The sequence below is a fragment of the Nesoenas mayeri genome (genome assembly GCF_963082525.1).
Source record: "Nesoenas mayeri genome assembly, chromosome: 2".
Classification (NCBI taxonomy): domain Eukaryota; kingdom Metazoa; phylum Chordata; class Aves; order Columbiformes; family Columbidae; genus Nesoenas; species Nesoenas mayeri.
Genome location: NC_137543.1, coordinates 139,340,429 through 139,363,663, shown reverse-complemented (window position 1 = coordinate 139,363,663; position 23,235 = coordinate 139,340,429). Strand labels below are relative to the sequence as shown.

The window sequence follows — 23,235 nt, the reverse complement described above, 5'->3', positions numbered from 1 at the left end:
TTGTGGATAGAAACGTAAAATTTGGTTCTGCTTTTGGTTTTGGTAACAACCATTGATTGACTTTACTGAAGTCATTTTATTTCTCTGTGCCATGGTTTCCTTTTGTAGAAATGGGTGTGCTGGTACTGTAATTAGCTGCTGTGCACTATAGAAGACATGCCTTAATTTTGGCATTTGGAAAGTCTGCTTAGACAGCATGCACACGCAGTGTATCAACCCTTTGGTTGCTGTATTTGAAGACTTGTGAATTTCAAAAACTACATTTGTCTCTTTACTTACCTGGCACTCAGCAGCATTGTGTACAATACTTTATACATAGTGGGAATAGAAGCAGTTGGTTATGTAACAGTATCTAATGCTGATTGCTACATTAACTCATAAGATTTATTGTGGTTTTTTGTTTCCTCATTATTTTCCAGGCTGAAAAGAAGCATAGAAGATTTCAAGAGCTTGACAGATTTATGCACTATTACACAAGATTTAAGAACCATGAACTTAGCTACCAGGTGTGGGTCAAGCTATTTTTACTGATTTTTCTTTCTATTTTATTAATCCTCAAAAAATTATCTTATTGTCTTTTATTTATTTTCTTTTTCTAGTTAGAACAGCGCCTTCTAAAAACAGCCAAAGAAAAGATGGAGCAGCTGAGCAGAGCTCTCAGTGGAAGTGGGTATTTGCTGTGGTCTTTGAATTCGATCTGAAATCAAATTGACTCTGTTATGACTACACCCTTTTTATTTTTTTTGGATAGAGCTCACATCAGTCCGCTGTGTGATGCAATCCCTCCAGTACTAGAATTCATAAGCAGTGGATGAAAGCTAAATGTGCAGTAAATCTTATGTATTCCAAAGACTCAAGGAGAAAGCAGGGTTAGGGAGAAGCTAATATTTGGTGCTTACTTCTCTAGTAAGAACACTGTGTAGTCTTCGAGAACCTGCTGCTGTTTACTTGCAAAATATTTAACTAACATGCACATAAATTACATATTAGAGGAAAACTTGTGCTAAAAGAAATGCTGACATCAGCAGGAGAATATTTTCCCAATGTTTGTTTCATCCTGCAGCTGAGGGAGGCTGTCCTGATACCACATTCATTGAAGATGCAGTACAAGAGCTTCTAAAAACTCGCCGCATTCTTAAGTGTTCTTATCCCTATGGATTCTTTTTGGAGCCTAAAAGCACAAAGAAAGAAATATTTGAACTTATGCAGGTAACACATTTGTGTATTTTACTTTTCTAATGTTACTTTTTGGTAATATTAGTTATCAGTGTCCTTTTGCCGTTTTCTTAGTGTAAAACTGATAAACCTGCTTTGTATTAGTAACCAAGTTTAGGAAATCAATGCACTTTTACTCGTCTGTGACACAGCAGCTTTTAGTTCGATTTTAGAATGAATGAAAACCAACACTTTGCTGCAGAAGGAAAGGGATAAGGACAGGTGAAAGGAAAAAAAAAGTAGTTACTGTTAACATGCTTATCTGAAGACAACATTTTAGCTTCAGTCTCCATCTCCTTCTCTAGCTCCTCTTTCCCTACTCATGTGTCTGACAAGTGCGTGGGGGCAAAACTGGGGGAGTGCCTGGGGTGGCAGTGGCATCAGTGGCAGGGGCTGCCGCCTCTTTTCCTTTATGGCCCCTGAAGCTTTTCTGACCCTGTGAGTGCAGGGGGGCCCTGTGCCAAGTTGGGGGACAGCATTTAGGTCAGTGACAGGGTAGGCTAGATGGACAGACATTTGGGGGTATTTTGGTATTTCAAATGGTATTTCCAGGAAGATGGACATCATTCTGCTCACTATTTATGGTGTAAAGCTCTGCCCGATTTTCATTTTGCTGTGAAATTATTTTGTTCTGTATTTAATAACTATTGCAGACAGACCTAGAAATGGTCACTGAAGACCTTGCACAGAAAGTGAACAGGCCTTACCTTCGGACTCCTCGCCATAAAATCATCCGTGCAGCTTGCCTTGTGCAGCAGAAGCGGCAAGAGTTCCTGGCCTCCGTGGCCCGGGGCGTTGCTCCTGCAGACTCGCCAGAAGCACCCAGGCGCAGGTAACCCCATCGCAGCACCGCACCGCTCAAAAAAGCTCATTTGATAGCTGCCAAAGTGCGTGAATCCACTGTCACTCTTTGACATTGAGGTAAAGCGGAGCTGATAAGCCTGGTGGTTGTAAAGCACCACACAGTGACGTTTTCTTGGACATTAGATCCTTGTGGAATTACAGCTTTTCACTGAGGAAAAATGTGTTTGAGAGCCACTGCTCTGTATGCTAAGTGCAAATTGCTTCCCCATTTGCAATACATTAATGGTTAGATGTCGAGGCTTCCATTTCAGTTTTTTCCGTCAAGAGTGTCACTAAATACCTGGTACACTCCAAAAATCTATAAGTATTTGCTAAAAACATCAAACAGTTCTTCAATAGTCAACAATTTAATTGTATTGTTTACTTAATGAATTTTCAGGTAAGAATTAAAGCAGAATACTTGTTCAGTTTTGAGAGCTACAGTTGCACAAGGTTTTAGATGTTGATAGGCTTTGAAGCTCTGGAAATTGTTTGTCCTTTGTTCTACTTCTAAACTTTATGGTACATCTCTTCATTTTATAGCTTTGCTGGTGGAACATGGGATTGGGAATATTTAGGATTTGCATCCCCTGAGGTAAAGTATTTATTTTTCATTTTGTTTTAAGCATAGTTGTGCATATTCTAGCAATACAGGTATGATTGCAATCTGCATGAAGAGCTTCCTTATTTGAATTCAAAGCATTTCAAGTTGGTTTAAGCTTACCATTTTATTTATTTCACAATAGAAGGAAATATATGCATAGCTAATTGTGCAGTGACTCCAAACAATGCCTCTTAACATGACTATAGATATTTAAGTGGCATTAGACAACCTGTGTTGTAGTCATCATTTTCCAAGTACATAACCAGTTTTAATATTGTATATAAACTGGTATCTGTGTGCTGGGGAGCCTTCAAGTCATAAATATATGAAATCGTGTAGATTACTTCTGAGTACAACCTCAGTTCAGCAGAATTTGACAAAAAGCATAAGAAATTTCCATCCTTCTGTAACAATTCAACAAAAACATACAGGCACACACCTAAATATTATTAACCATTTGAAACATTTCTTTTTATTTTAATGTATTGAAGCAGGATGGAAATTGCATACCCAAATGAGATGAACTTCTGCTACTTAACCAAGATTGAAAATTGTAATTTTAAACGTGGATATTCCACTATCTATTTATGGGAAAGAGTAAATAATTTTCAAGACTGCACTAAAACATTATAAGCTTCCTATAAAGCTTTATCACCTTAATTTTTATTTAATGTTTTAAGAACATTAGATTAAAGCATTGAGTTACAAAACTTCATTTCAACATCTCCTTGGTACTACTTTCTTTCTAGCTACTCATTTTAAAGCATCCTGGAAAACTCCTTATACTTTTTCTATATATTTCCTTTGCTATTGTTGGTGAGCATCATGCTGGTGAGAAAATAGCTTGCTTCTCTACGAAAGATCAGCTTGCTTCTCCTGTCTAGTTCCTCTTGTCCTTTCTTTGGAAATAATTCCACATTTCATAATATCAAGCTCATTGTGATGTTGCTGTATCGTCAGTGGAACTGGTTATGAGAAAAAGCTGACCAGAAATATGTTGATAAGCTGTTTAGCAGTAGGTGCCTTTGCAGTCATGCTTAGATGGTTGCTTATGAGTTCTTTGATTTGCCTAAATGTGGCACTGTACCATGCGAGTCAGTTCCTTTGTTGTGCAGATACCAAGGATACTTGCAACCACCTATGCTAAAGGAATTTTGTAGAATTCATAATGGTCATCTTTGTTTATTTTCATGAATTTCACTACCATTTTTTTTTTTACATAGAGCTGCAGTTTTACTGCCATGTAGTACAATTTATGTGAATACCAGTTTGTTACAGAAAACAAAATCTTCCTGGTTTTAGCAGAGAATGCTGCTTGTTGTAAACCACTCTGTGAAACTATGATGTTCCTACCCAATAAAATTAAAACTCTTTTTGTTCACATGTATAAAATTGTTCCAAGTAATCAGAAACAGTAGTAATCAAGATAGCTTTCTAAACGCTAAACAGTGACTAAAAAGTTAAATGGCTGTCGGTAAAATCTATTATTTTATTACAAACAGATGAGATACAAGATCTGATTAATAAATCTTAGTGTTCAGTGATCACTTATCATTATTCCATGTCTGATTCAAAGTGATATAATTGTATATTTTTAAAACAATTCTGTTATATTGTTCCATATCAAGATTTGATTTGCTGTTGTTTGGGGCACCGCCTTCTACTGAGGTGGTGAGCTCCCTAGGAGCTGGAAGAATATTTCATTACTTCATGGTTGCCCTGGTATTTATGCTGTTCCATAGGCTAACAAGCATCTACTACTAACCACTGTTGAAGACAGACTATTGGGCTAAATGGACCTTTTGTCTGGTCCAGTACAGCCATTTTTATGTTCTTACAATATTGATGGATCTTCTTACACAGACAAAAGTCTGCCCACATTGTTCATTTTGTGACCATCTTTTTTGGCTTTCGTATGTCATTATGAATAAGAACTTGGTCTGAAACACTTCATGGAAAGACAACATACCATCATAATACCATCAAAATTAATAGTGTCATAATGTAAGAGAAATGACACTTCTGGATTTAAGTGTTAGATACTTCAGATGTTGAGGTATTCTAGGATCAGGAGTTACTGTAAGAAAGGAAAGCTAATGGTAACGTTATCCTTCCCACTTCATTTGGCCAAATGAAGCCTTTGGAATACAGATTTCCCAACCTGGCGCTCTGGGAAGTAAACAGCAGTATTCTTTTCTGAAGAGAAGAGCTAGGACCTGAGTGTGTATTTTATTGCCTTGTGTAAGGGAATAAATTAAATTAATGAAAGATCTTACCTACACAGCCAGGTTCAGTGTCAGTTGTACTAGCCAAAAAACATACCCGGAAATTTGCCTTCAAGCATAAAATTAGTCTCTTAATATTAGGATAAGTGTGGAAATCAAAACATTTCTTTCCAAGCATTAAAATAATTAACCCTTGGGATGTCAGCTTGATGTAGTAAAAAATGAGTCTTCTCCATAAATGCTATATAAGCTGTCTTGTGTAAATACACACAACGTGAGAAATTACAGGATGCAGGAGTTCAAATTGGTATGGTAGGCTATGGTATGGCTCATTAGCAGCTCAAGTTACGCAAAAATAGAGGAGATTTGTAATTCATGGAACAAAAATCCATCAAAGACTCTTCAGTAGAACTTAAGCTGTGGCTTAAGAAGTTCCTGAGCCAGAGTGTCCTGGGGGCTGCGAAAAGTACAAGTCCCGGTGCCTGTGTGCCAGCTTTCTGTAGTCTTCCAAAGGTTATTTTCTACTGGCAATTGCTGGCAACAGGGACTCCGAGAAAATCTATCGGTATAATTCAGATTGATCATTTTTATGTTCTAAAATCACTAGGTATATATTTATTAAAAAGTGTGTTGAAGTGTGTGTATATAAGTTTGGCATCAAAGCTTTTGAACAAAAAAAAAAAGTGTCCTTGGAATTCTTAAAAAAAAGGAGATTGCAAGTATTAAAATGTCAATAATATGTCAAGTATTTTTCTTTGCTAATTCTTTATTTTATAGATTTAGGATTACCTTGGATTTTTTTAATTATTATTATTTATGTTAAGCATTGCATGATATAACTTGCAATTTATTTTTCTGAAAACAGGTGATTTTATATAAATGTATAAAATCACACATTTTTAATAAAAATGTGGTGCTTGTTACATCAGAAAAATATTACTGCATGCTGCCCTGTATTTTGTAACCTTTGGTTTATGCAGGAATATGCTGAATTTCAGTATCGGAGGAGGCACAGACAGCGTCGACGTGGGGACATGCACAGTCTGCTGAGTAATACTCCAGATCCTGATGACCCCAGTGAGAGTACATTAGGTATGTGCCTGCCTGGGGCTGGATTTTTTCTCTTTGTACTTCAGAAATTGCCGGTAGTGGCCACAGTGTTTGTTCTTCTGTGAAGACACTTTGAAGAATTTTCAAATACATGGCTGTATTTTCCAGGATACAACACAAAGGCTTCTTTTTGTGGTTTTTTTTATGTGATCTTAGAAGCATTTCTGACTTCATTGTGTCTGCATCTCTTTTTGAAGAGAACTGTGTTGATCTTCCCACTAACAACTCCTCAGCTATTCAGAGCAGGTTTGCTTTTCTGAAGAAATTTTGAAGGGCACATGCTTCGTATGACACTCTTATCTACATACCAGCCCTTTTATGCCAATTAGAAGGACTGGTTGTGTGTAAAGAGTGTAGAAGAGAGTTGCCCTGTTTCAGACCTGCTGGAAGACAGTCCTAAAGCTGTATTCCAAAACCCTGCTCAGAAACTCCTCTGCTGGCAAAGACAGCCGGGAAACAAGTTGGTGTGGGCTGCAGCTTCCAGCACGCTGCTCTTCTAAGCGGCGCTACGGCTGGTAGCGCAGTCCCCTAAGGTCACTCTGACTTGGCTGCCTCTGTTCTGCCAGGAGATTTTGCAAAGGTACAAAAATACCATGAATCCAGATCATCGTGTGATGACGCTGTTTTGTCAGAGCTGCCAGTTGTGTGCCCGCTCTCCAGCCACGCTGCACAGACTCGCAGTGCTGTGTCTCATGAGCTTAAGTCCTCTCCATAGCTTGTCCTTTAAAAACAAAAGGAGAAATCCTTTACTGAGCAGAAATGAAAAAGAAAAGGATTTGTTATTTTAGAAACAGTAAAGAGAATTTTGGTGAGCTTTGGTCCTTCCCTATTACAAGTAAAATGCAAAACCATCTTGTTAGGTTGAGGACTAGAATTTGACGGAACACTTGGATATTGTAGTGATGACCAGTGCATACTGTTAAAGCATGCAAGAGGGAATTAGTTTGTCTCACCTTATTTCACTTTGAAGTGGAAAATTCCATTTTCCAAAGTCAAAAAAGTTACATTCATTTTTATTACAGAGTAATTTTTCTGGAAAAAGCATTTTACTTCAGATTTTTTGTTGGTTGTTTTAAGAAAACAGCAATGTCAGTGATTGCTGAGGTATACACTAATAACTCTACTCTTAATTGTGCTGCAATGTTATGGCAAAAATTAATATAATGTTAACATTACAGCTGAGTTGTTGTCTCTGAAAGAACAGAGAAATGGGCAAACTTTGGTTGCAGTCCTGCTGTAAATGCATCCTGTACTGTGTCCATGTGCAGTATTTTTCAGGACTTTCCATAAATCATTAGAAGCAGTTTGCCCCTCCTGCCAACAGGCTCATGGTCCCAATGGCAAACCCTGTCCTTTAAAAGAGGAGAAGAAGGGTATTGAGAGCAGAAAGGCACAAATGAGCCAGGCAGTCTCTCCTAAAACAGTGGGACTGGTTTTCACCACTGTGGAAGAGCTGGTGTGGAAGGATTGTTTGGGATTATTTAGTTCAGAGTGAATAAAGGAGTAAAATTCCACAGCTGGAATCCAAAAGGAAGGAAGAGATTTGCTCAGTTAATAACAGTGGAGAAGGCTTTCTCACTGGTTCTTCAACCGTTTTTGTTTCAATTGCCCAAACAGACACTCAGGAAGGTGGCAGTAGTAGAAGACATGGCACCTCCATGGTGAGTTCAGCTTCTATGGGTATTCTGCACAGCTCTTCGCTTCATGACTATACCTCTGTCAGTCGCTCTGAAAACCAGGATTCTCTTCAGGTATCTCCCCTAAACCCTTTTCCATTCTCTCTGCTTTGCCTGCCTTCCTCTGCTCTGCTTTTCTGTGTCATTTTGTCTCTCTGCAAATTTTCTTAATTCTTTGATGAGAGATGGAGAATCTGGGACAACAAATTGTGCATTCACATTGGTAAGAATTGCTAAATAATCACTAATGTAGTAGTAGTCACCTTTAAATTGTGTTGTCAACTGTGTCAGTAAAAACTTGCTCCGATAAATGACAGGTAGGAATAATGAATGAATTTTAGATTTGAGCCCAAGCTACTTTTGATCCAAAATACATAAGAAGATGAAAGTTTGATTCTGAAAGCAAACTTATGTACTTCCACAGGCTCTGAGCTCTTTGGATGAAGATGACCCAAACATCCTGCTAGCTATTCAGTTATCATTACAAGAATCTGGCCTGGCCATAGATGAAGAAACTAGAGACTTTCTAAATAATGAGGCATCTTTAGGAGCAATAGGTACCTCTTTGCCTACAAGACTGGACTCTGCTCCCATCAGTATAAATAATCCAAGAGGCGCCTTGAGCAGCTCTGAGCTCTTAGAACTTGGTGACAGTCTGATGAGACTGGGCACAGGCGATGATCCCTTTTCAGCTGATCGTCTTCATTCACACCCCCGCAGCGATACAAGAAGTGGATTATACTCAACATCTAGTGAAGCTGACTCCAGCAGTCAAGATCCCAATGCCAGTGAAAATCTACTTGGAAATATCATGGCCTGGTTTCATGACATGAACCCGCAGAGTATTGCTCTGATCCCCTCAACAACTACAGAAACAGATGAGGATTCACAGCAACCCAGTACTGAAGGTGGGTCAGCAGGGCAACCAAATCTCACAGACACAGGGCTGGAGCCTCAGGAAGAGCATGCACTATTTGAGGATGCACTCAAAAGTGAAGGCAGAGGAACCCAAACAGAGGAGGGCACTTCTGAAGAAAACATTATTCCAGGTGAAACAGTATCACGAAGTGGTGATAGTAACAGGGAGGTAATGAGCACGCTGGATGCTTCAGGACATACTTCAAGTCAGACTCCTCAGACCTCAAGTGAATGGATTGAACATGTGCATCTGGTATGAATAAAAACTAAATCTGCAGTAAATGAGTGGCGGTGACAGATGGTACAGTATGTGGAGTAAGCATTATGGAGGCTTTGATCCACATAATTACAGCTCAGTTGTAACCACTGACATAACAACGGATATTTAGGAGTTCTCTTGAATTGTAGTTCTTTGTAATAATGTGAACCTTTCAAGGAACATCCTTTGCATTTAATTAGGTAGTACTTGCCTTTTTGCTCTCAAGAAAAAGGAATAATTAGGTTGTATTCCACATTCCTAATACAATGCAGCATCTGTTTAGCCTTAGGTTGATGATCCTTAACTTGAACATACGGATTAAAGGCTTACACTGATTACTTTGGTTGGTTTTCCGAAGAAATAGTTTATTCCATTTTTTAGAACTCATTCTTTCACCAAAATAACATTTAGCAATTCATTTGCATTTTCTTTTGTTTTCCATAACTTTTCCTTACTCACTTTTCATTTTTGTTGGCAGTGTGAATGGAGGTATTTAATGCTTCTTTTTAGTACTGCTCCAGGAACCAGTTTTAGGGGATATTCTTTCCCTTTAAAATCAAAGATTTTTTCATGTCTATTTACAGTCCAAATGTGCCAAACTGTGAATAGTTAGCTGGCGGTAGCCTAACGAAACAGTGCAGTGTTACCTGTCAAACTAATCCCACAATTCCTAGCAGTGAAAGAAACCACTGGGTAGCATTGCTTCTCAAAATTTAACTGGCATTTGTTGCCATGGCGACTGCATTTAATTAAATGTAGCCTGTATCTTAAGTTAATAAAACCTAATGCTGCTGTTAAACAGTTATTTTAAATATTAAAATACAGTGAGTTAGCAACAGCTATGCTGTATTTTAAGAGACACTTTAATGGAAGTGCAATCATAGTTGTTTGTTTTCATAATTCTACAAAGCATTCTATGCACTAATAGTGCAATTACTTTTAATGATAACATTTTATAAAAATATAGGAGTACAGGATTTTCATATATTAGCCAGTCCCACAATTAAAGTTCAGATAATACATTCTGCTCAACATGTTACGGTGCCTTTGCCTAACCCAACTGGATAGTTGCCACAGTTAAACAAGTAATTCAAATTCAGTGTCTGCTCTGGAGTAACTATGCTATTAATTGCAAAGACCTCCATAAAACCACCCATGGCCTTGCCTTTACAGTAAATAACTAAATGTTAAGTCAGTGTTTTTGCATAAACAAAACACTGCTAGGTATTTGTTCAATTGCACAATATTCATTTGCTGTGTGATTACTGTTTAGTGTAAAAAAAAAAAAATGTAAAAAAGAAAACCACAAAAAAACCTTTTCCTAGTTGTTGTACCGTGAAAACAAATACTGGTTTTAGATTTGCTTAAAAGCATCAATCTACAGTTAGTGAGATACAATGGTACAGTATGTAATTACAACTAGAGTAAGTTGTTGAAATGGCTGTTTTAATTACATATAATCAAAACTTGTCATAACACAAGCAAATTACATACACTCCATTTTAAGTTTTGCTTAACTGTTACCAGAGATTTGTTGATATAAAAGTTTATTACTACTGAGTGTGTATAGGCAAGTGTCATGATAGCAAAGTTTATGTATTGATTACTGTGAGTTCAAGTGAGTGTTTTGGTAACTAATTCATGCAAACCCAGCTATTGAACCTACAGTCACAAGGTTAATATTAGTAAAATTTGAAATAAGAATATTTTACCCTTACCCCATAAGAACCGTGGTCATTTTGCAAGCATCTTTAAGAGAGAATGGAATAGAATACTCTCAAATCATTTTCCAACTTTAGCTGCCCTACTCCTGACATAATTGTGAACCTTTGGACATCTTTGAAGAACACCTATTTTAAATTGTTCCATGGTATAAGATCCTTCAACTAAAACAGTTCTTCATGAACCATCATAATGAATTGGTCTGAAAGTTGTTTAACTCACATGGCTTCCTGGAACTGTAATTTCTGAAGAGAAAGATTCTCACAAAAAGATTGTGTTTTGCATTGAGATGTCTTGCAGAGTTACAGTAAGATATGTAAGAGTGCTCTCTGTGAAGATAGTGAAGTTTGTGGGTTCTGGTTCTTTGTAATTTGGTTAGGTTGTGCAGTATATCCATTGTTTCTGTGTTACTCTTATAAGCATGAAATTAGCCTATTAAATTTGTATTTTCTTGGTACTTATTTTAACACCATAGTCATTGACTTTACAATTCAAAAATAAAGTTTGGCAAGACTATTTTGTAAACCTGTTAATTTTATAATGTAAAAAAATTACTCTAACCTTGAATTGTTATTTGCACTTTCATAGTCTATACTTGATACATTCCCACTTTATATACAAGTAGGATACTACAACCATGTAGATGTTTGGCCAAATGAATGCTGTTAATAATATGTAAAATTCTTTGATTAAACATTTATTACTTAAACTAATTCCGTTCTGTCTCATTCCGTCTTAGACTTACTGTAGTAGCTTCTTAAGATTGATGACAGACATTTTTAGGATATGTTCAGTCCCATGCCAGATTAGATGGGACCATATAATAAGTTGAATGTTTTGATTTGTAAATGTTTGCTTTGAAAACAAAATCTAAACCAGACAATTTTGTCTTAATTCATAGAATCATAGAATCATTTTTGTTGGAAAAGACTTTTAAGATCACTTAGTCCAACCATTAACCTAACACTGCTGAGTCCACCACTAAACCATGTCCCTAAGGACCTCATCTACATGTCTTCTGAACACCTCCAGGGATGGTGACTCCACCACTGCCCTGGGCAGCCTGTTCCGATGCCTGACAACCCTTTCCGTTAAGAGGTTTTTCTTAATATCCCATTTAAATTCTCCCCTGGCACAACTTGAGGCCATTTCCTCTTATCCTCTCTCTTGCTGTTTGGGAGAAGAGACCAACACCCTCCATGCTACAACCTCCTTTCAGGTAGTTGTAGACAGCGATAAGGTCTCCCCTCAGCCTCCTGTTCTCCAGCCTGAACAGCCCCAGATCCCTCAGGTGCTCCTCATCAGACTTGTGCTGCAGACCCCTCACCAGCTCCGTCACCCTTTGCTGAACTCTCTCCAGTAATTGCTACAGCCATATTGTGCACTTGTTTTTGTAAAGAGTAAAGCCATGTCATTACAAATAGTGGTGCTAAAGAGAGTGTGGGGGGACTGATTTTTGAGGAAGATCCCATTATTTAGTTACTTAAGTGACACTTAATATCCAGGCTCCATTGTTCTCAGGAAATTCCAGCCTGCCTCTGTTACAGGCACTGAACTATTCTGTTCATTGTTAACAGTAATTTAATTAGCTTCCTCCAACAAACACGCCAAGATGCTTGGAGAGCTTCTAAAATCTAATGGACAAAGTTGGATTAGTCACTCACTGCAAGGCCCTGACCATCACCTCCTGCTGTGGTGTCACTGCACACGCTGCAGTCAGCAAGTACCAAGTTTTACTAAGACGGTGAGTATCACAAGACAGATTTTTGGTTTAATGGCAGCTAGAACATACTAATAGATGTACAAATTTAAAACACACTTTCTGTGGTGTTTAAAATCACAACAATATGCTTCAAAAGCAGACACCCCACAGCCTGCTTTCAGAGATGTATTTATCAAGGCCAATTTCACTATTGCCTTCTCCTCCTCTTCTCCCTCCCAGCACACATGAGGCATGGCAGCTGGTAGCAAAGTAAGCCAAACATGGCCATAATAGCTAGTTTCTTCACTAAAAATTCTTGACCACCTACTCAGGACAACACAATATACTGATTATTGTCCTTATTCTTCTGAAGATCAGCCAGATAAGGGAACTTGAAAGATGTAGAGAAGCCAGTGATGATGGCTTCTTCTCATTTTAACTGAAGAGTAAAGCACAAGATGTGCATCCAAAGGAGATGGATCCCCTGTCATACAGCATAAAGCTGTGTTTGCTGTCTGTATGAGGGCAAAGGAAGGAATGAAGGCTTGATATCGTGCAGTGATACGCTTTCATTCTACTTCAAAAATAGGCAAGTTTAGAATTTATACTATTCTCCAAATATATAACCAGATAAAACAATTTAAGTAGTTCATGAAAAAATACTAAAAATAGAATAATGAGGTAAATAAAAATGTTTCCTAACTTAACTGCAAAGCCCTTTTTTCCTCAGCTCTTCATGGATACTTACGGTTTGATCTCACCAACAAAATGTTAAAGCTAATTGTTTACAGGATGCTGTTATTTTAAATGTATGCAGGTCTGGATCTTTACAGAAATCCCTTCTGCAGTGAAATACAAATTTGAGGAGGTGTTTTGCATGTTTTTTTCTTTTTAGGTAATTTGCATGAATATCCAGAAAAATGGAATATAAGCAAGAAAATATTTAGTATATCCAGACAGATGTTCAGTACTGCAAATATATAATCTTCAGGATTCAGATTATAGTGCAATTTTAATCCAAGCGTAAGTGTCATATCCATGACAAGATACTGGAAAAAATATGGGGGATTTTGCCCTGGGGTTTTTACATAAGAATTGTTCACTACATAAGGATGATTTACCTTTACCAAAGTGGTTTTAAGGAGTATTTATCAGTTCATGAACCCAGATGATTTTCCTTAAGTGACAGTGAACATAAGTATTCAAATTATTCATCAGTTCTATTTTGGCCACTGCACCTTCTGCTCTAATTATCAAATCAATTTTATTTATAATAATCTATTTTTTAAAAAAGGTCTTGGTCAGATGCTAGCATTTTTACTCTGCAAATGCCACAGTCGGTCTTGCTGTCCGCATTTTTTAGCATGGCAGTCCGTGTAATCAACATCATCATCTTTAGGGATGCAAACAAACAGCAACATCATTAATTAGCCAGCCAAGGTTCTCTAATGCAACTGCAAAGACTATTAGAATTTATACATGTTATAGGAGAAACCTTTACATTCTGCAATTAAAAAAAAAAAAATTAATTAAAAAAGTCTTATTTTGAAATTGATTGTATTTATTTTCTGTTCAGGCATCTGGAGTTTGAGGCCCTTCTTCTAACCATGATATCTTTACGTGTAATTCAGCAGCAAGCACTCACTTAAAAATCCAGTTCTGCCTCCTGGAGCGTATACAGACAGTGTTATTGAGCACAGCAGTCCAAATTCTCCTTGGCTATAATTTAGCCATCCAACTCCATTCCCCGTGATTTGATATTCATTCTGTCCTGGAAGGCAGAAGAAATTGGTAGGGTCTTCGATGGTCTAAGGAAAAAACACATTTATAGAAAGTGAACACAGTATATATGGCACATAAAGCAACATTAGGATGTAGACCTTCATGCTGTATATAATGCTTATTCATCATACAGGGAGTGTGGGAACAGCAGGACATGCAGTTCCAGCCACCTGGATGATAATGAATATCAATACTGATGTGACCATCCGGACAGTCAAAGAATAAATAATACTAACATGATTAAATCACAGTAATTAGTCAAAACATAAAGGGCCTTGGACAGGTTATACACAAGTATGTTTTTCCTTACTGTAAGGAGCGATAGCCCAGGCTGGTGAGAATGATCTCTCGGGCTGGAACACCGCCCAAGGACGTGTGACATGTGAATGGTTGGGCCTGGGCTGTGAAAGAGTGGGTCGGAACAAGATATCCATGGGAATGTGACTGAAAACATTCACAAGATGAGTGTGGTGTGTTTGGAATAACAGTTACTGAAAAAAAGCATCCTAATGTCTTGGTCCAGGCCTGTATCTGTAAACCTGTAAGTTGAGAATGGTTAATTAAAGAGGGGTCAGCTCAGCTCTGCCTGGCTCTTCTCTCCCTGCTGAACACGACCTCCGCCTGTGTGTGCATCTCTGTGTCTCCGTGTGCATTGTTCTGTATCACCGCACATCCAACTCCATTCCCTGTGATTTGATATTCGTTCTGTCCTGGAAGGCAGAAAAAATCGGTAGGGTCTTTCATGCTCTAAGTCAAATACACATTTACTCTCTTCATACAAATTGATCACAGTATACATGGCACAGAAAGCAAGTAACATTAGGATGTAGACCTTCATGCTGTATATAATGTTTATCCATTATACAAGGAGATATGTAAAAGATTTAGATAAAGCAACTTGCCCTTGATACACAGCCAGTCTTGATGGATTTTTGCATTTTCTGTTCCAGGTCTTCTCCAAAATAGCGTTAGAGATTTAAACTAGGTAAGTGGGTGACATAACACAAGGGATACACTTTGAATAGACTATCAAAATACTATACTATAGACTACTAGTCCGATAGGATGTAACCTATTTGTAGCTACTGTTAAAAAAAAAAGAACAAAAGACAAAACATTTTTCATAAATTATCTTACTTTGCCCTGTAGAATCTCATTGGAAATCTTTACACTGAAACATAACAGCAGTTTGTTATGTAAAGAAAACATATCCTCTTACAATTTCCTATTACATTGCTATTTTCATGCCTGTCAGCCCTTCTACGTTCTTCTTGAGTCCAGGGCTTCTGCTGTATCAACACAGCGCAGCAGTCCAGTTTCATCTTTGAAGAAATTTCAATTAACTCAAATAAGAATGAGTGTAGTTCTACCTTCCATTGTAATAACCAAGTAGAGAAAGGCTGAAGTTCACTGACAGAGCCAGACAAGGAATAAAACAGGGACTGTAAGCAAAGCTCCTGGACTAAACCATGGAAAAACACCCTAGGCAAGTTTTAACTGGTTGCAGAATCCAACAAATAGATCAACGTGCTGCAGAGCTTCATGGAAAATGAGGTATACTCACAACTGTCTTGTGTGCTCACAAGTATACGTGACATTGCAGAGTGTCACAAAGGCCACAGGTACTAAGATCAGAACCAGGAAATGAGAACCAGGAATGTTTCAGGTACTACAGTGAAGTTCCACTGGAGATAATCAAAGAAACGGGCTCAGTTTATTGCCTCCTACAGCAGATCCTTTGACTAGTGTATGACGAGACTAAAAGACTCTAAAAATTATACCATGAGCCTTCCACCTTTCAGGGGTTTGGAAAAGCTCTAACTACACAGTTCCTCAGCAACAGGGACTCCCCATGCAATATACAGAACTATGGCCACTTTAAAAAAATGCATGTGAGGCTGCATCAGAAAGCAGAGGGGTGGGGAGCTGGCTACCCAGAGGAAAAGTTAATAAAAAAATACTACTATGACAATCCCAAGTAACCTCAAGTAATCTGTTAAATACAGCTGACTGAAAAGAACAAAATTCTGACATGTTTTTGAAATCTAAGTGTAAAACAGTAATAAACTGGCAATGGTAAAAAACTCTAGTTGGTTTGCACTTGGTATGGAATCTTACACAACTGGCAGATCTCCTTTATATATTTTTACTAATTAAATAAAGAGAAAGTCTATGTGATTAACAAGCTAACTTACATGCACAGTGGGAATGTGCATGTATGCCTTCAGGAATCAGAGTTCACTTGCACCTGTCACAGTGGTTTATAGTGGAGACAATAAAACATACATAAACCAAACTTCCTTAGTCACAGTCGACAGCAGTGCCTATTTTCGTCACTAGTGCCAAAAGACATAATCTCCAAGTCACAAGTGATGTTGTGCCCAAGGAGCATCATACTGCATCGTCACTGTAAAGGATAAAAACCAAGCCTCAGGTGTTTTTAGCGGCATGTAGTTTAGCTGGGACCACTACTTCAAATTCTGTTCAAAGACTTAGGTTAAAACTGCTCCAAGCGCTAGATCCTTAAGAACTATCTCAAATGAACCAGAAACAGTAAAGTAACCTGTTAAGCAGAAAGCCTATCTCACAGGATCCCCATTTGCAAGAAGATACAATAGAAAAACACTGTCAGCTGTTACACAAGTAAGTCCTAAGAGCCTGAACTGGCAGAACATGACAAGTGCAGAAATACTAACCTTTGTTAAAAGGTGTATTTTTGCTGTTCTTGTATCACAGAAGCATTTTAGAGCACAATTGAAGTAGTCTGAGAGCCAGCTTGAACATGCTTTAAAAGAACGAAGTACTTGCGGTCACGATACGTTATCTCCACCATTGCTTGACATAGCCAGGTACCATGGGGCCAGAAACCAAACACCTCACAAAATCTGGGGTTACTTCTTGGCTCTACCAAGTACTAGGTATCTACCTGTGCAGAAAAGGACATGACTCATTTCTACCCCATTTCTACACAGACTAGTGATGCTATGTCAACATGACGGCACTGAGAGGGCGCCGGCAATGGAGGACTTCTGAGGTGGGTGTTTGGGAAGGATGGTGGGAAGAGTTTAAAGGTCTCTGTGAGATCACTGATCTACAAGACAATCACATAAAACTACAGAGGGATGGACTAAAGAAGCAGAGAAAAAAATAACAGCCCACGAACTATGAACAGCTTGAAAGGAGACAAAGGTAAAATAGAATTTAAATCAAAACAAGGAAATGTTTGGCACCTGAGACAAGAAAGTCAAAGCTGGTGTGAAAGAGAGGAGTGTGTGAGGTTAAGTGTAGCTGCCCATGCGCCCACACCAAAACAAGCAAAGCTGCAGCGACACTAACAACTAGGAACTGCACGCTCCAGCCAGGGCACGCTGCATGCCGGTGAGCGTCTGCGAGCAGATCCCTGCAAACTCTGTCTGCTCCTTTTGCAATTATTACCATAATACCATTGAATGACATAGCTTCCTTCTACACAAAGGAACAATTTGATTTTAGCAGGATCATTTTCCTCAATGTAAAAAATATTAAGGAAGATTATTTGTTCTTTGTGTCCACTGAGAACAAGACAAAAGTAAATCGACTTAATTTGCACCAAAGGTTTAACTGAAACAAAAGGATGAAGGCTAAATATGGAAACAAATAGGCTGCAGATCCTCATGTGTGAATAGGCATTTATTTCTTAACATCAGACTAGAGGAACACCTAAAAGGGATGGGTTAGGGCCATGTAAGTTGCATCAGGGTGAGGAACCACTGTGTGACCACAGAATGATTCCTGCATTCAGCTGGCAAAGCTTCACCAAGATGTGTTAATTCCCCAGCCATTTAAACTATATGATATGTGACTGAGGGTCAATGCAAGAGGAGCTGTTGGCTTAATGAAGACCAAAGCTGGCCTATATTGAGGGTAAGATCCACAGTCACTATTCTCCTGAATCAGAACGACTTAAGTTCATCTCATCCCAATTTTCCCATGAGTAGGATGACAGCTGTACCTCTTTGGGTGATGGAGCCAAGCGTCCCCCTGCAAACGGGAATGGGGCAGGTACCAGAGGCAGCTTCTGTGCTGGCCTGCAGGTACTGGGTCTCCTCCGGGGCTGCCTCTGGGTCTCGCCAGTATGGAGGGATACTGCTCTCTCCATTACTGTTTTCACAGAATCACAGAATGGCTGGGGTTGGAAGGGACCTCAAGATCACCTAGTCCAACCCACCTGCTAGAGCAGGTTCATCACCCAGAGCAGATCGCACAGGAATGTGTCCAGGCGGGTCTTGAATGTCTCCAGGGAAGGAGACTCCACAGCCTCTCTGGGCAGCCTGTTCCAGCGCTGTGGCACCCTCAAAGTAAAGAACTTTCTCCTCATGTTTAGAAGGAACCTCCTGTGCTTCAGTCTGCGCCCCCTGTGCCTCATCCTACCACTGGGCACCACTGAAAGGAGTCCGGTCCCATCCTCTTGACATCCAGCCTTCAGATATTTGTAAGCATCTCTTTTCCAGTCTGAACAGACTCAGCTCTCAGTTTCTCCTTCTAAGAAAGATGCTCCAGCCCTAGCTGAGGCAATAAATATGCCCTGCTTGGGACAGGGACCATGAGTCTTTGGAGACCGAGAACCAACGCGTGCTGTCTGCCATTTCTGAGAGAAACAGCCCCGACCCTGCCAGCACACGGACCCACCGAGCGCGGCTCTGCCCCCTGACTCCCCCGCCATCCTGCCCAGGCCGGGCCGGGCCGCAGCCGCCCCCCCGTGCCGTGCCCCAGCTCTTCCTCCCCGCGGGGCTGAGCACGGCGGCCCGGGCGGCGGCGGGCGGCCCGCAGCCAGCAGAGGGCAGGGCCGGACGCCCCGCTCCGCTCCGCCCGCCGCAGCCACATCCGCCGCCGGCGGGAAGGGGCCGGCGCCGCGGCCGGTGTTGGAGCCCAGCTCCCCGCGTCTCTTAGCCGGGGGCCGCGGGCCCCAGTGCCGGCCGCAGGATGCCGCTGGGGCTGAAGCCCACCTGCAGCGTGTGCCGCAGCACGTCCTCCTCCATGTGGAAGAAGGGCGGGCAGGGCGAGATCCTGTGTAACAACTGCACGGCCCGCTCCGCGCCGCCCGGGCCCGCCGCCTTCGCCACCACCTCGGCCGCCGCCCAGCACAGCAACGGCGGGGGCGGCGGCGGCGGGAAGCAGGTGAGCGCCGCGGCCCAGCGCCCTCTCCGCGCCCCGCCACGCCGCCCGGGCCGGGCCGGCGCCCTTCCCGCCGGGGCAGCGCCCTCGCCCTGCGCTCACCCGGTGATTCCCCCCGCAGAGTAAGCAGGAGATCCACCGGCGCTCTGCGCGGCTGCGGAACACCAAGTACAAGTCGGCGCCCGCCGCGGAGAAGAAGGTTTCCACGAAGGGCAAGGGGCGGAGGCACATCTTCAAGCTGAAAAACGTAAGGCGGGGTGCGGGCTTTTTCAGTAGCTGCCCCAGCGTCCCGACCCGCAGGCTCCGTGCTTGCGGGGGGGAGTTTTGTGTAAATAGAAACGGGACACGTGAATTCAGTTCTTGCTTCTCCGCTTAAGAGCTTGAGAATGGAAGTGTTGACGTTGTTGTTTTCAGTTTCAAACCACAGATGTTGTAAATATTTGGACCCGGTTTCTTGTGTTTACTGATTTTTCTAAGAAGATAATGTATCAGCTCATTGCCTAAAATGAAAAAAAAAATAAATTAAAAATTATGGCATTATTATGGTGGGTTAATGCTCTTGATTTTCCATTTCTGTGTTCTTTCCTTAGCCCATCAAGGCTCCTGAGTCTGTATCCACTATAATTACAGCAGAATCCATCTTTTATAAGGTATGGTGTATGCAAGTTTTTTTTTTTTTGTGAAAAGGGTCTTGCTGTTTCTGTTTCCAACCTGAAAACTTATCGCAGGTAGAGAGAGCACGAGGGATGTGTCACAGAAGCTGTTCTTCCTTGCCTAGCTGCTCTGTAGGATTTTGCTCTATGCCATTGCTGTTAAGTCTTGCAAGGTAGTTTACCACAGTAGTTTACGTAGTCATGTCTTTTTGTCCAAGAAGAAGATGCATCTGGTTTCCCTAGTAATTATTGCAATCAAACTTTTCAATCTTTTAACTGTGCAGAGGTCAGGCAAAAGCTACTATAGCTGACTGCCAGAATTTGTGTGATGTTTCCTACCTTAGGCGCAGAGAATGTTGCCTGTAGAGGGGATGGGTCGTGCTGCCCCAAAGTCTAAACTGCCTGTGGTTTCAGAGCTGGGTGCAAGCAGTGTGGAACACCCTGGAATGAAATATGTGGACTATTGCAATGCAAGCAGAAGCTAGCCCTTCTCACAGCCATGCTTGAGAGTGTCCTTACCAGCGTGCCACGGTGTTAGTGTTTTGAAGTTCTGAAATTTGCTTTTGTTTCCCAGTAGTACAAGCAAGCCACTGGAAATGTCTTTTCCCCCAAAGAAAAGGTCAGGACAGCCACTGGGAGACAGCGCAGCCAGGGAAGTGGTAGAGTGAGCTTCCGTGTGCTCTCTAGAGACTTGATGCTTTGCGTCTCATGTCCCAGATGAATCTCTCGTGTTGACTAGTTCGGAAAAGCATTGATGCCTTTTCTCACATGTTTTTGGACTTTTCAGAAATTCCTGAGAATTATGTCAAAACTTTTATTTAACCCGGTCTCTTTATTCAAAATGTTTTTATTTTGATACTTTGCTGCATTGTTGAGAAGGGGATTGTTTGGGGTTTTTGAGGTCTTTTAAAGCTGTTTTATAAACAGAACCCTCCCGGATGATGCTTGGCAATCTCCGATATTGATAGCACAGATGCTGCATTGTGCTCTGCGACACTGTTATGCCATGAGTTGCCTTTGCTGTGCAGCCTCACACATTACAGAGTGACATGGGAGGTGACAGGAGGTGGATCTCTCTTTTGGGACTCCTCTGCATTCAAATGAGCGAACTTCTTCATGCACAGAAAGCTGCTTTCCTTGCATACACAGGGAAAATACTACAGTTACCCTTTCTAGAAGGTGGTGTTGCACTCTCCTCCTTCTAACAGAATGAAACCGTCGCCGCTCTGCAGACAGGAGGTGTAGCTCTCCTGGGAGGGGGGGATGTAGAGCAGCTGAGAGCACTATTTCTTAGAAAATGGATAAGGCCACGTTGCTTGTGAGAGATCAGGTGGACAGAAACTGTGTGGAATTGCCTGTCTGGTCTCATAAGCAATTTCGGGACTGAACTCAGACTCCTAGACACTGGGTGATTGTGCACAAGCAGCACTGATGACTGCGTAGGTGAGACAGCACTCTGTCTTATGCCACTGTCCTTTTGCATGTGGCTGAATTAAGGCTGTCTTTCGAGATTGGGGTAATTTGAGATAACTTAAGTTACTGATACTTAAGACATGGATCAGAATCACAGAGTGAAGCTTCTAAAACCAGATTGTTTGATTTAATTATCATTTGTATGTCTTTTAGGGTGTATACTATCAAATTGGAGATGTTGTTTCAGTGGTTGATGAGCAGGATGGGAAAACATACTATGCTCAGATCCGTGGGTTTATTCAGGACCAATACTGTGAAAAGAGCGCTGCGCTAACCTGGCTCATTCCTACACAAGCCAGCCCCAAGGATTGTTTTGACCCAGCATCCTACATCATAGGTAAGCTTTAAGCTTTCGTTTTATACGACTACTTATATGTGCTCTGACTGATGCGGAGTTGTATTTTTCAAACAGACTTTTTATTTTGCCAAGATCATTTGTGCAATTCCCACGTTTTAGACCCTAATCTTGTATGTATCTCATTTACTTGAATAACCTTTGTCATTTCTCTTACGTACATAATACAGATTAGCACTACTGCAGTGAGTGTGATTTGGATATGTGTGCTCACGGGCACAATTATAGTCTTGCAACTTTAAGGATCAAATTATTACTCCATAGATAGAATCAAAGTTACTCCATAGATAGAATCAAAGTTACTCCATAGATAGAATCAAAGTTATTACAGTACCTTATGTACCAGCCCAAGCTGTTTCTTTTAAAGTGACCCAAACTAACTGAGTTTTATCTTGGGTGCGTAAAATACAGAGTGTGCAAGCACTGGCATAGACAATATCCTGCTACTGATTATAAAATTACTAGTAACTCAGAAAAGTCTTTTTGATAGACAGGCCACAAATAGCATCTATTTAAAATATATTAACTGAAGTACTTCGCTCAAAATACCGCATGCTTCAGACAGGAAAAAAGAAAATCAGCCCAGCAAAAATAAAGGTAGAGGTTTCTTGTCTAGTATTTGAGGCTGCTTAGCCAGGAAGGTCATTGATTGAAAAGGCACATTCTCTTAAGGGATATTGGCTGTTGTTGCGTATTTTTAAGTTCTGCATACTTCAATTTTATGCCTGTAAATTTTTTCTTTTAAGACTGTTGTTTTGGTTTGTTTTTTTTTTCCTAGGACCAGAAGAAGACCTCCCAAGGAAAATGGAGTACTTAGAGTTTGTTTGTCATGCACCTTCAGAATATTTCAAATCTCGATCATCTCCCTTCCCTACAGTTCCTACAAGACCAGAGAAGGGCTATATATGGACTCATGTGGGACCAACTCCTGCAATCTCCATTAAAGAAACTGTTACCAATAATTTATAGTTTTTTAAAGGAGTATTTTGGACGACTAATTTTGGGTGTATTCTGAGGTCTGTGAAGCCCATAGAAGAAGTTTAAAAAAACATAAAATCTTATTTTTACTTTATGGATTATGGTATTTATTTTAAATTATATCAGATCTTTAAAGTGGAAGTTTTCTTTCAATTTGCTGTGTCATTTCTGTGTTCTCTTCTTCAGATATTATTGCCCATTTTGGGACAAATGCACAAGTTTCATATCATATTCAGCTTTGGTGAGCAAATAATTGACTTCTGAAAGTTGCTTTTAGCGTTCTTATTTTCTAACTTATTTTCCAGAAAAGGAGTTTAAAGACATACTCTTAATCATGCAGCACTTTATGATAATTGCTTAATTTAGTTAACTGTAACTGCAGTTTTTGTTTACTTCTTAGGTAATTTCAGACTAGCTTCAGATGAACACTGAACTTGGTTAGTGATGCAGTTAACAGTTTTCTGTTACACCGGAGAAGAGTGATCTACTTAAATTTCTCATCTTCAGGCTAAAACGTGTCATCTGCAAGGCGGTACCTGTTTAAAGCAGTTACCTTTTAAAGGACT

The 23,235-nt window shown here is 40.2% G+C and overlaps 2 protein-coding genes across 2 annotated transcripts in view; both read left to right on the top strand.

Annotated features, from left to right (window-relative positions):
* The window catches only part of ANKIB1 (ankyrin repeat and IBR domain containing 1), a 92,021-nt gene extending 81,262 nt beyond the window's left edge, over positions 1–10,759 (top strand). Inside the window, exons 13-20 of the mRNA XM_080364285.1 lie at positions 420–506; positions 600–666; positions 1,064–1,209; positions 1,869–2,047; positions 2,602–2,653; positions 5,868–5,979; positions 7,615–7,748; positions 8,098–10,759. Of these exons, the coding sequence (XP_080220411.1) occupies positions 420–506; positions 600–666; positions 1,064–1,209; positions 1,869–2,047; positions 2,602–2,653; positions 5,868–5,979; positions 7,615–7,748; positions 8,098–8,850 (1,530 nt within the window). The 3' untranslated portion in view covers positions 8,851–10,759. The remainder of the gene's footprint in view (positions 1–419; positions 507–599; positions 667–1,063; positions 1,210–1,868; positions 2,048–2,601; positions 2,654–5,867; positions 5,980–7,614; positions 7,749–8,097) is intronic.
* Positions 10,760–18,918: 8,159 nt separating this feature from the next.
* Positions 18,919–22,822, top strand: GATAD1 (GATA zinc finger domain containing 1). Its single transcript, XM_080340588.1, has 5 exons — positions 18,919–19,213; positions 19,332–19,457; positions 19,801–19,860; positions 21,490–21,673; positions 22,470–22,822. The coding sequence occupies exons 1-5, from the start codon at positions 19,019–19,021 to the stop codon at positions 22,658–22,660; spliced, it is 756 nt and encodes a 251-aa protein (XP_080196714.1). The 5' UTR covers positions 18,919–19,018; the 3' UTR covers positions 22,661–22,822.
* Positions 22,823–23,235: the final 413 nt, after the last annotated feature.